This window comes from Phalacrocorax aristotelis, chromosome 14 (assembly GCF_949628215.1).
Source record: "Phalacrocorax aristotelis chromosome 14, bGulAri2.1, whole genome shotgun sequence".
Taxonomy (NCBI): domain Eukaryota; kingdom Metazoa; phylum Chordata; class Aves; order Suliformes; family Phalacrocoracidae; genus Phalacrocorax; species Phalacrocorax aristotelis.
Window position 1 is genome coordinate 1,282,361 of NC_134289.1, and position 12,143 is coordinate 1,294,503.

Sequence of the window (12,143 nt, forward strand, 5' to 3'; positions counted from 1 at the left end):
GCTGAAATGGAAAAACAGGAGCCTGCTGCGTTGCTTTAGGCTGGTTGCTGGAGAGGATTCAGGCGTAGAAGCAAGGGGCTGGCAACATAAAATCAAAGCTGGAAAGAGAAAACATTTCTTCTGTATGGCAGGTTAAAGTTTTGCAGTGTGCCTCTGGCTGCTGTGCTGGATACTTGACTTGTAACCACCAGGGTTGTTGGGAGTTGTTGGGTTTCTTGGTGTTGTTTTGGGGTTTTTTGTTTGGTTTTTTCTTTCTCCTACTTAAGCTATTAAAATTAACTTGGGGAGATCAACTCTGAGGTCTTGTGGAGGAGCAGCAACATAGAAGTGTCTTAGATAAACTGCACGCTGTGGGGTTTTCATGCATCTTATGGCAGATTTTCTGGACTAAGTATTCCTGAAGTGTTATACCAGGGCACAGTGCGGAAGTCTCATTCTGTGAATCCACAGAGAAATAGGAACCCTGAGTTTTTTGTTTGTGAACCTTGTGAAAATTGTGAACCTGGGGCGCGTAGGATGGAGAAGACAGGTGCTTCCAGCTCTCAGTAATGCTGATAGCCTGCCTGCGAAGTTGTCTTCTCCCACAGCGTTCCTTGGTAGCTGTACCCCCCGCGACTGTCCAGGCATCCCCACCATGGGTCTTTTCAGCACGCCTGTGCTTTGCCCTCTTCCAGTGGCAGTGGGCTTGGAGAGCAGAGATGGTGCAACAGGAGCACCGGAGAGTCTTGCTATGCAGCAGTGTCCATCTGGAGGTTGTTCTGTTGTCAAAGGTTAGTTTATCTCGCCAAACAGATCCCTGGTAGCTCAACAGGAAAAGAATTTCCATATTTTTGTTTCTTCTTGCGAAGATTCAGGAAGTTTTATTGCATTGCTTTCATTTCTCCTTTCTGTTGGGGAACTGTTTCATCTAATGCTTTGAATAAGTGAACTTCGTATTGTTTCTGTATGGAACATTTCTTCAAGTTGGTAACCCAGTCAGTTGTTCTTCCCTCCTGGTACGATATCACCGGTGGGGCTGGTTTCATGTCATCCCTGGTCATCTTCCATGAGGGCAAAATTATGTGTTGGCTGCTACAAATACAAGCATTCTGCAATCTACATGTAAATGTTCAATACTGCATTTTAAATATTCAAGCAGCAGGTTACATATGCTTTTTCTCAGCAGATTACGTAATAAATGTAGTTAAACTTCTTTGGTTTGAAAATTAAAACATTTCATGCTATTTTATCTTTTTTTTTTTCCCCTCCCTTAGGTGCACCCAACTACTTAACTACAGCAGTAGTTCCCAGAGCGTAATTCTGAGCTGCTTGCTTTGTGTGTCTTGGGGGTGGTGTGAAGGTACCTGCTGTTGTCCCATATTCATTACAACATGCAAGTCTAAAGTCCTCATCACCATGTGTGTCACTGTGATGAGGGCTTCGTTGCGCGCTTGTTCTTTCTTGCTCGATTAGTGTCTCCTTATGATTCTGTATCTTCAACCTGAACCACCTCGCCAGCTTCACTGCAAACTGCTCTTTTGACTGAAGGACTGTGGAGTCCATTCAAGAGCAAATATCATCCCTGGGTTTATTTGAAGGATCACTCATTGTTTTGAACAGCAAAGGACATTTTTTGGGGGGACTAGAACTGGAATGCTTTGTGTCTTGAATATCAGGGGCTTGCTTTCTGAAAGAAAGGTAAAATGTGCTCCAAATTACGTGACAGGACGCGGAGATGCTCAACTTGTAGCCAGCAAGCCCGAGCTAGTGTTTAACAGGCCACGATGAGGAAAAACTGTAAATTCAGTTCTCTAAAAACAACAAAAAAAAATCACACACCCCCCACCCCCCCCCCCAAAAAAAAACCCCAAACCACAAAAAACCCCAACCAACCAAGAAACAAACAAAAAACCCCCACAACCCAAATAAAAAATCCCCAACCCCCACCCCCACTCCCCCACCCCCACCCCCCAAAAAAAAACCAAACCCAAGAAGTAGTTAAGGAATAGGGGGATGCCGCAAAAATTGACAATATTACAGGTATTGTATATTTTTGCAGAATTATGAAGGGTATGCATCAACGGTACAAGAACTGCTCCTAGCCAGGCATTGCTCTGGGAATATGTATGTAAATTATGAAAACAAATCAATTTCTCATCTTTTATATGAAACAGAAGAAAAAAGAAGTGGCTGTTAGAGAAGATTTCTTAAAAACATTGTTTGAAAGTGAATATTTGTAACTAGTATCTTACTAATTTCTTCTTTAGTTCATCATGTACTTTCGTGGGCCCATCATTATGTGTAAAGGCCAAAAGGAGAAAGAACACTTATTTGTATTTTCCAGTGGCTTCAACCAGAACAACTCTGGAAGAGGCCTTGTAAGGAAATGAGCGGTTTGTTCTCCTGTCCAGCTTTCAGCTCACGGAGAGGAAGAGCTTATATTTGTCTTTCTGTTCTTACGAATATTAGGGCCGGGTATTTTTTCTTAACACGTAACTGTGTACTCTAAGGATCAGGAAACAGTGACTTTTTTCTGTGGAGGTTGTGTTTCACCTTCTATTGGTCGGAGCAGTCTCGATGTAAACTGATAGCACTAGGCTGTGAAAGTAATTGGAAGTGAGTTTAATGACAGTCTCACAAGTAGGTAGGTTGGATTAGAAAAGCAGAAATTTAATGCTTTTTTTAGTAGATTTGTAAAAGGAAGGCACACTGAACTGGTTAGAATTTCAGCACTTTTTTCATTTTTAAAGCAATTCCCTCTCTCTTACCAGAAGTGTTTTGCTTTACTTTCTTCTGCTGTTGTAAAGGACATTCTTTTTGAGTAGGCAACGCAGGTCAGATGCAAGGGCTCAGGTGCTGCTGGACCTAATTCTGCTCAGCCCTTGAAGAGGAATTTCTGGTCCTGCGGATGGCACTGGCGTTTGCTGTTTGGTGCTGGTGGCTCCCGAGGTGGGTAGGGCTGCAGAGCGAGGGCCTTCATACCTGTCCCATCTCCTGTGCCTGAGCACCGAATCCTGAGAGCTGAGCTCTGGTGCTTTGGGAATTTCAAGTCCTACCCTGATACATTGATTTCTGGATTAGTTCTGGAAAGGAGGCGATTTCAGTGGTGGGTTCCAAAGCTTGCTTTTTTCCCCCTAAATATAGGTGTCTTTGGAAACAAAACTTAATTAAATGGCACAAGAGTTGAGCTGAATGTGGTGTTTTTCATATGGAAGCCTGGTAGTCGAGCACTTGCTAAGGAAGTGCAAGAGTGAAGCTGAGTTGTGTCCTGGTGCAGCGCTGATGCTGTGTCCTAGTGCTGCCAGAAGTCGCAGCTGGGAAGCGGCTGTCACTTTCTGAAGGATTAGTTGCCTAATTGTCCAGTTCCCAAATGGGGAAGACAGAGGTAATTGCTTTGACCAGGGTACCCAACCTGGTGAACAAAAAGGAAAGCACCTGCGAAGTTGAAGTGCTTGTGAGTTGAAGCGCCCACTGAGGAAGGAGTCCTTTTCGTTGTAATCTTGGTCTCTAGGGCCTAAAATTTCAAGTCCAATCTTAGGAGCACACATCGTTCTCTGTATTTGACCCCATGTAATTTAGAGCACTGTCTCTGCCTTCAGAAAGGCACTGCAGTGCTGTGGTGATGATGCAGTAAATGCACTGCGTGGATTAATATTTTCTCTTCTAACCCAGGACGGGGTCTGTGCTCACTTATGCTTTAAAGCAAGGCCGGTATTGTGGCACTTCAGCTCTTAAGAAGGTTGGGACCCTCTGTTCTTTGCATTTTCCTTCTTTTATAATCTCTTTGCAGCAGTTGCGAGGAACATCAAGGTTTGTGATAAAGAAACTTGCAGCAGTTGCGTGTAAACTTTTTACTGTTTTTCTTTATGTGGAACAGAGCATTTAATGATGTTCAGCCATAGATCTGCTTACAAAATAGAACCGGATCAATATGTATTTGTTGCTCATAGAGTGGACTTTTTTCTGAGATTTTTTTTCAGTGTATTAACTTGGGCAAAAACTCTCTGTATCAGGACATTTTTGAAGTTTCATCCTACTGGGTCAGTAGCCAGATTACTTCTCAGTAATTTTGGTGATGTTAGTTTTTACACATGAAGTTTATTTTCATTCAGTGGAGCATCAACTTCAAAATAAATCTCACTTCTGTAAATTATGTTCAGCATTTGGAAGTCACCCGGTCTCCAGTCCTATTCCCAGCTGCCGGTATATCGGATTTGAAATGTGCTGCTGTTAACTTCCGCAGGACCAGGATTTCCCCGGGGATGTTTGAGTGCTGCTCTGTTGAATGAAATTCAGTGTAATTGGGAGGCTTATAACTAAACGCTAATAAAACTGCGATCTGTGATTCTCTTACAATGACCAGTGTGAAGAATAACTTCCTCAGATAATGCAAATATCTTTAAAATTGGTTGGGATTGCCCAGAAGTATCAGTCTCCTTGGGTGGACTGGAGCTTGGTGTACTATTTTCCTGTTGTATGTTTTATTTGAATAAGAATAATTGAAGTTGGCTGAAAAAAAATATTCCTACTTAATATGGTAGTAATTACTTGAGGCCATTACAGGTTTGATCGCTGCTAGTATCCTGTACCCCTAGAAGCATGTAAGAACAGCAGTAGATAAATATGTTGCCTCCTGCGCCCTGGTTACTGAAATCTTAATGTGCCAGTGAATTAACGAGCAGAACTCCCAATTTCTTCAAGAGAGTTTTGTCTCATTAACATAAATTAATCTCCTAGGATAAGCCTGACTAATTTCAGATACTAGTGTCTGCTTATGTAAATCCACTTGCGAGGTCTGACCTCACCCTCAGGAGCCAGAAAATAGACACATACAAGGAGGTGGGTTGGTGGTTGCTTTTAAATCTGTGCCAGTACGACTGTTGCCCGTCTTTTGGTCAAGGGTATTGCTGATGTATTCTAAAGAGGAAAACACATTTTTTCCGAAGAACTGAGTGTTTTGAATGAGCTTCTTATGAGTTACTAAAGGTGTCATCACCTGCTTTGAACAAAATAACAATTCTGATGTTTATACTCCTTTTTAGTTGAAATGGAAGCTTTTATCATCAATAGCATACTGCTGTTGCTTAGTAAACAAAGCAAAGCTTTATACAGAATGAACATGTTGCAGACAAAACCAAAGTGTTTACAGAATAAATTAAAAATAACGTGTTGATGAAATCAAAATGGGATGTTTCCAGAAGAAAGCTCCTTGGATGTTGGTTTTGAAAAATGAGGAATTCTCGTCTTTTGAAATGGGGGAAATACCAGAATGAAAATAAAATCTCTGCAAACAAAACTACTGTTAACAGCAATAATTTAGGTACTGTTCTCTCTCTTCTGAAATATTTTTACACCTAGGAGGTTCATTGGACAAATCACTTCCCACATGTGCAGAAGGGTAATAGAGCACTACTGTCGCGGTCCCAGGGTCCGTGGGCTTACAGAGTTTGGCAGTGAAGGCACAGGAGTAGGAGAGGGCCTACAGTACCCTGCTGGTGCCTTGCTTCAGGTACACGTGCAGGACTATAATCAGGACTGGTTCACTTTTTATAAATTAAAGAACAAATCACTTGTTGTCTTCTACTTCTTTTTTTTATTTACTTCAGTTAGTCATAGGTAGTAAATTTTTTAAAAAAGCAACATCATACATTTGTATTGGATTAGCGCACTGGAATGGGCAATTAGCGCTTTTATGTTTAGGAACCTTGAAAATAAGAATAAATCAGATGAAACTATCTGTGAGTAAATCTTGGTAGGGGAGGCGTTGCCGTTGAAAAGTGGGGGTTATTATTTGAAGTAAGGAATTTTGCTTGATGTTCAAAAATAGGCAAAACCGAAATTAACATCACACTCATGTAACACTCTAAAGATGGATTTTGGGGGAGAAGGAGAAAGAGCCATATCCAGGGCAATGTGCTCTTCCAGTAACCTGTGGCAAGTACCATATGCTCATGTGTACTGGTGTCGTCCTTTGGTTTTAACTCTCGCTGGTGCTGCGGGTGTAGGTTCTGTTGCACAGTCAGCAGCTTCCCATTTTCTTTCATCCTTTGAAGATTTTCCAAAGCTCTCAATCCTGATGGCTTAAGGAACTGTGTTTGCACGGTGCTGTACAGTTCGGGGCTTCATTGTGGCTACTGAAAAGGTTATTGGGACTGAAACTCTTTCTGCTCGTATACCCTAGCTAATTTTTATTTGGTGTTTCTTTTTTTTTTTTTTTCCTGATGCTAAGTTTCATAATAAGGTGACCTAAACATTGTTATTTGTTTCTATAACTGGATTGTCATTCTTAAATATAATCCAACACCAGTTAGTAACTGCTTGTGGTTTTACTTGGCTGAGAGCCTTTGATAAATAAGGTGTTTTTTTAGGCTGAACAAGACAACGGCCACCCTCTTCCTGCCTTTGCCAATCTGCATATTGAAGTCCTTGATGAGAACAATCAGAAGCCTTATTTCACAAGGTCTACATATGAGGGCTTCATCCTTGAATCCTCCCCAGTGGGAACAACCATCTCTGATAACCAGAATCTGACTTCTCCGCTACAAATCATGGTGTTGGACAACGATGTGGAGGAGGTATGTTTCTTGTTCTTTTATAGTGTCATACTGGTGTTTACCTTTTTATTATTTTCAGAGTTCTTTTTTTCATATTTTTTTATTGAGACAAAACTGTTTGGTCAATAAGTAAAAAGAAAAATCCTAACATTGTTACCTTTTTTTTGTTCTGAGTTCAAACAGATTTGAAAGTGCACCTGAACTGAAAAACTAATCTGTATTTTACTCAGCTCTCCTTAAGATTGTGTTCTGTTAGAGAAGATGAGAGCTTAGTGCAAAGAGGGGGAATAAAATACCTCTTGTGAGAAGGATGAATCTGCCACACAGCGTGGGGAAACAGGAGAGAGAAGCTCCAAGTGGAAGGAAGTAGTAGCTTGAACAAACCGGGAAGAGGAGGAATAGGAGGGCAGAAGTTCAATCCATTCTTTGCTCTGCCCAGATTTTGATACTGACATTGCTTGTAGTAAATATTGGGCATCTTCAAAGGAATAGTAACCAAGTGGTAACAAATCAACGCCTCTAGGGCTGACGTTTCTTCTCTTCTTACTGAGGCTCTTGCTGTTACGTGGTTTCTTGATAATGCTGCTTTTGGACTCTGACCACCGTTGTCTCTCTAGTTGTCCTTTTTGTTCTTTTTTTGTTCTGTTCTCTTCTGTTACCTTCAGATATGTACGGAAAGCGAGGTTGTAGGCATAGGTTTTGTAGTAATATTTAGAGTATATGCCAATATGCTTTAATGAAGTTCTTAACCTGATAGTCTGAAAACAATCTTCTGTTATTTAAAGTTTTGCCTTTGACATAGGCAAATTCGTTACTTTTGAGAAACACAAGAGGCTGCTGTCACTGAAAGATGCTTTCGACATCGTTGTCTGCATTAGAGTGATTTATTGTCCTAAGAAGCTATTTTAAAGCCCACACTTATGTAGACTGTCTCCTTCCCATCCATTAAAATATCTCAGTCAATTTATGAGCATTCATAAAAATCGGCTGGAAGGCAAGGGCTGTTGGAGATGGTTCTCGTAGGGGCTGGGTAAAAGGTGTGGAATAAGTGCACGTAGCAGTCACCCGCAGGCATGGCTGATGGGTTGTATTACTTGTGAAATGCTCTTGTGCGGCACCGCTTTTGCTAAAAGCAAAGCAATTTTCCTGTTTGATCATATTAATGGGATCTTGTAGGTTGCTTAATGTAGGAATAAGAAAGGTGTGCAGGCATCACATATGGGTTTGTATTTACAACGCATTGTCTGATTGTGTTGTATAAAATCTGTGTGTGTAATGTGTGCCTGAACAAAACAGAAATCAAATCGTACCAGTTAGCGTCTGTTGTTCTAAGTCCTTTTTAAGCTACTAATTTGAGAGATTTTCTCGGAAGGCTGCTTTTAGTTCTGTCATACATATATGTATTTAAAAAAAAAAATGGGGATGTTTTTAGCCTAAGCAAATTGCTGTCTATTTTGCTTAATCCACACTTCCATGAAAGTACTAGTAAACCCTTTGGCTGAAGTATGCCTTGGTGCATATCTGTTTGTTACAGAAATCTGGAGGGTTAGGGCACTGTTTATGCCCACCTTATAACAAGTGTGGCTGCCTATTAACTTTACAGAAATGGAAAGAAAGGTTATTAATCACCTGAAGAGTGGAAAACTGAAAGCGAGCAAGTCTGTGGGACCGATAGACTCGCGCGCTGGATCGGTATGGTCTGGAGCTCGGAATATAGTGGGGTTTTTGGCAAGCTGGAGAACGTGTGAACCATTTCTGCCTGGGTTGCTGCACTGCCAGTTCGGGTGATGGGTAGCCGAAAATAGTACAGAAATCTCCCTGTTAACCCACAATGTGCCGCTGGTGGTGCCAGCAAGTCACTGATGTTCCAGGGGCTGAGATATTTGCCCTCAAGGCTTTGTAGCCGCAAAGACTGAGGAACATCCTACTGTGCAGACACAGTCCACAGTGGTAAAAGAAGTCACACAGCACGGCAGGTGAGGGAGGGGCTGAATCCCTGGTGCTTGAAATAATTTGAAACAACTGTTTTTATGAAAGAGAGTTCAGTGTCCCAGTTCAGACAAATTTGTGTGGCAGTTTTCCACGCTGGTGGGTTTTTGGGACTCTCTCCTATTTCCTTGTAGATGATATTGTTACACTAAAGGCATGACAGGAGGACTTTGGACTTCATTAACCTCCAGAGGTTTTTTAGGTTGTAGTTATTAGTGCTCTGATTAACCTTTCCCTGGCAGTTGCACAACTCTACCCACAAGATGTCAAAGGCAGATTTCATAATACAAGGTTCTTCATTGTAACTACCTAGTCGATCATATACGAGACTGAAAATTAAGATTACTTTGATCTGTTAAATCCTCAGTTTGGACTGACTCTTTGTCTAGCAAATGATATTTGCATACTCTCAGACTGCAAATATTTCATTTCAAAAACTGCTCAGAAGAGTAATTTGTTCCCTTAAAATAAACTGCTTCGTGAGGTGTGTAATGTAATCCTGGTATTCATGTTCTCCTCCAAAAGTGCTTTCCGTTACTGATTTTATCAGTACAAGTTCAATACCTCAGGTTTTGAGGGGTGCTCTGAAATTTGTCGCAAGCAGTTTGACCACAGGGCTCCACATTTTATTGTTGTGCTTTCTCTGTAGTACATCAGCACGTTCCCATGAAGTTATCTCAATATTTGGGTATTGAATAGGGCAGTTCATTCATATACTTGCGTTTACCTGCACTAGAAATTTCAACATAGGTGTGGCCCAACTATTTGTAGTTTTAATTGCATCACAGAGAACAAAACAAATCTGTCCTATCTGCAGCAGATATTTCATAACTTAAATAATCTGTGTCCAAAGATGATGAAAACCAAGTTTATCATTCTTGAACGCAAGCTGCTTCGCACAGCTGATTAGAAGTTGCTAAATAGTTCTTTGTCTCAGTACAAATAGACGTGAAATTTCCTATCCACAGGAAATGACCATTCAAGGGCCCAAAAGCATTTCCTAGTGAACTTAACACTTGATTGTTTTACATCATGTTTTTATTTTCGTTGGATAATGAATAACAGCAGTTTGGTTAAGTTAGTGAAAATCTAGTTCAGTCACATGACACAAAATTTGAATGAAGAAAAAACGTTTTCCAGTGAGTTTTTTCTGTGTATTATTGAAAACGTGTAATATTTCAGTGTTGCAGGATGAATAACTGCCAAGGATTTCTAGACTGGGAAATGATATGGCATAAAGACTTAATGTTGACACCCCACCCCATCCCCTCAAAGTGAGGACAAAATAAGGAGGATCTGTGGCCCTGCTCGGATGTAATGCCGTAGGCTGTGCAAGATGGGCTGCGGAGGAACGTGGCCAGTGCCCCTCGTGCTCTGTCCTCCTCGCTGCTAGGATGGCGTGTACCTGCGAGGCCGCTTCCCTTGGGCACGGGGGGATAAGGGCCAGCGGCACGGCCCTCAGTGCTCCTCACCACGCCTGGGAGGTGCAGGTAGAGGGAAGAGTGGCTCTGTCTCAGCAACCTGAACTACTCGGGGAACCTGGTGTCAGGTTCCGTGACTGTATCAGTCTTCTCTCTTGTGTGTTTTGTTGATGCTTAAGGCCAACCAGATCTGATCCATCAGGTCCTCCCGACGCCACGCGTCCTCTCTCTTTCCAGAATGCTGTAGACGAACCTCAGCACCAACAGAGATCTTCCTGCAGCCGCGGAGAGGTGACCAGCCTCGCCCTCGGGTGGAAGTGCTCTGTGCAATTTCCTGTTCCGTCGGCATCACCTGGCTCGTGCCAGCACAGCTCTTTACAATTCCATGAAATGATACAGGTGTAACATGGATGCGAGGGAGGAGGGAATCAGATTTAACTGCCTGAGTTGATACAGGTGTCAGTGATTCATGGGGTGCTTATACCCCGTTGTGGGCGTGGGCCTTCCAGCAGAGCAGGGCTGGGAGAGCAGCAACTGCCTGTAGCTCATACCTAAAATGGCCAGACAAACTAAAATGACAGGTGCCTTCTTGATGGGACTAGGTGGTAGCTCGGGGTGGATTAGTAAGCACAGGTAATGCTTATTAACTTCTGCCGGTCTTAATGTTCTGATGGCTTCATTGTATCTTGGTAAATTAATGTATTTAGTAACTAGGGATTGCTGATGAGAAGTTGATATAGATCCTCTACGTGCTCGTGCATGTTAGTTTCCAATACTGACACTGGCTAAACATAATGTATTCAGTCTTCTAATTGACAAATCAGTTGAGATTATATTTCATAGCAAAATAACTCCCTGTCCTCATATAAATGCATGAGGAAAGTGGTCATCCTAACTGTGTATGTTAAGAAAAAAACAAAAACACATTCTAAATTTAAACCTTGTGGGAATTATAATAGGGTCCTACTGTAAACCTTCCAAAAATTAATTTATAGATGTGACATTGCAAACAGACCTTTAACTAGCGCAGCACTGCCAAGTGCTGATATAATTAAGTGGTCTGTTTAAATGGCATAAATTAAATTAAGCCACACAAGTACCTTAAGACCTGAGTAAACCAAAAATGAGATGAGGAATTTAAACAGTATGGTCTGATTGCTGTTTACATAAGGCTTCCTGAGCCACTTGCTTCCTTACTCTTTTGCTTCCATGGGAAAGTACTGATTTCTTCTACTCCGGTGGTTAGGGCTGGTGAAAAAGCTACACAGTAACCGCCTTACTGCCTTGTGTGGCCAGTCGGGTTGAATCTCTCTTAAAAAGAAAAACGAAACGAAAAACCCCCCAGGATTTAACTTCCAAGATGAAAGAAGCTAGTAAGTATTCCTACCCATTACTGCTCAACTGCCAAGGTGTTTACCGATACCACGTGCGGTGCCTTGATGAAGCAGCTTGGAGTGTCGGGTAATTTGTGCGTTGCTCATTAGAACACAAAATGGATGTGGCGTTTGAGGTGTGCCAGCATGCGTTCAAAAGCGCTTACCATGCGCACGCGCACAAAAGGACCCGTGCAGGAACCCTGATGCTTCTGGGGATGCCTACAGCCCAGCGCAGCATCCCTGGGTGCCGGCATGACACGGGTCAGTTGTTGCCATAGGTTTCTCTCCAGGTCCTTTTCTACCAGGCCAGTTTCTTGTTTTGTGCTTCTGTTGTCTGTGGAAGTCAATCTAAGGACGTGGCTGCTCAACAGCCCTGTTTCCAGAGAACTTGTGGGAAATTTTAAAGAATGATTATTTTATATAAAGGTATCTTAGTAGCAACCCGGGAGGACAGAGCAAATAATGGATAAAATAACTTTTAAATGTAACTGTTATGGATTTTCAATTATATATCCAGATAGGGAAAAAGAATGGATTTTTTTTCCATCCGTAAGTACTGAAGTATTTAAAGTATCAAAGCGTTTTTCTCTAATATTTGCCTGATTGCTTATGTGTTTCGCTGCTACTGTTTGAACCTGTTTCACAGCCGGTATTCTCTCAAGGGGACCGTTCTCATAACACCGCTATCCCTGCACAGCACTTCTGTGACGCTCTAACAGTCACATTACGAAATAGTAATTCAGGAAATATTCTTCCCACATGTAACAGACTAATAATATCATTATTAAAACAAACAAAAGGGAAAGGCAAAGTGAAAAGGCTGC

At 41.8% G+C, this 12,143-nt stretch overlaps 1 protein-coding gene across 5 annotated transcripts in view; it reads left to right on the top strand.

The window, feature by feature from the left end:
* PCDH15 (protocadherin related 15) overlaps positions 1-12,143 on the top strand; it is a 695,790-nt gene that overhangs the window by 489,321 nt on the left and 194,326 nt on the right. For all 5 annotated transcript variants that reach the window (XM_075109425.1, XM_075109424.1, XM_075109422.1 and 2 more), the window contains one exon: positions 6,348-6,554. In XM_075109425.1, the coding sequence (XP_074965526.1) occupies positions 6,348-6,554 (207 nt within the window). The remainder of the gene's footprint in view (positions 1-6,347; positions 6,555-12,143) is intronic.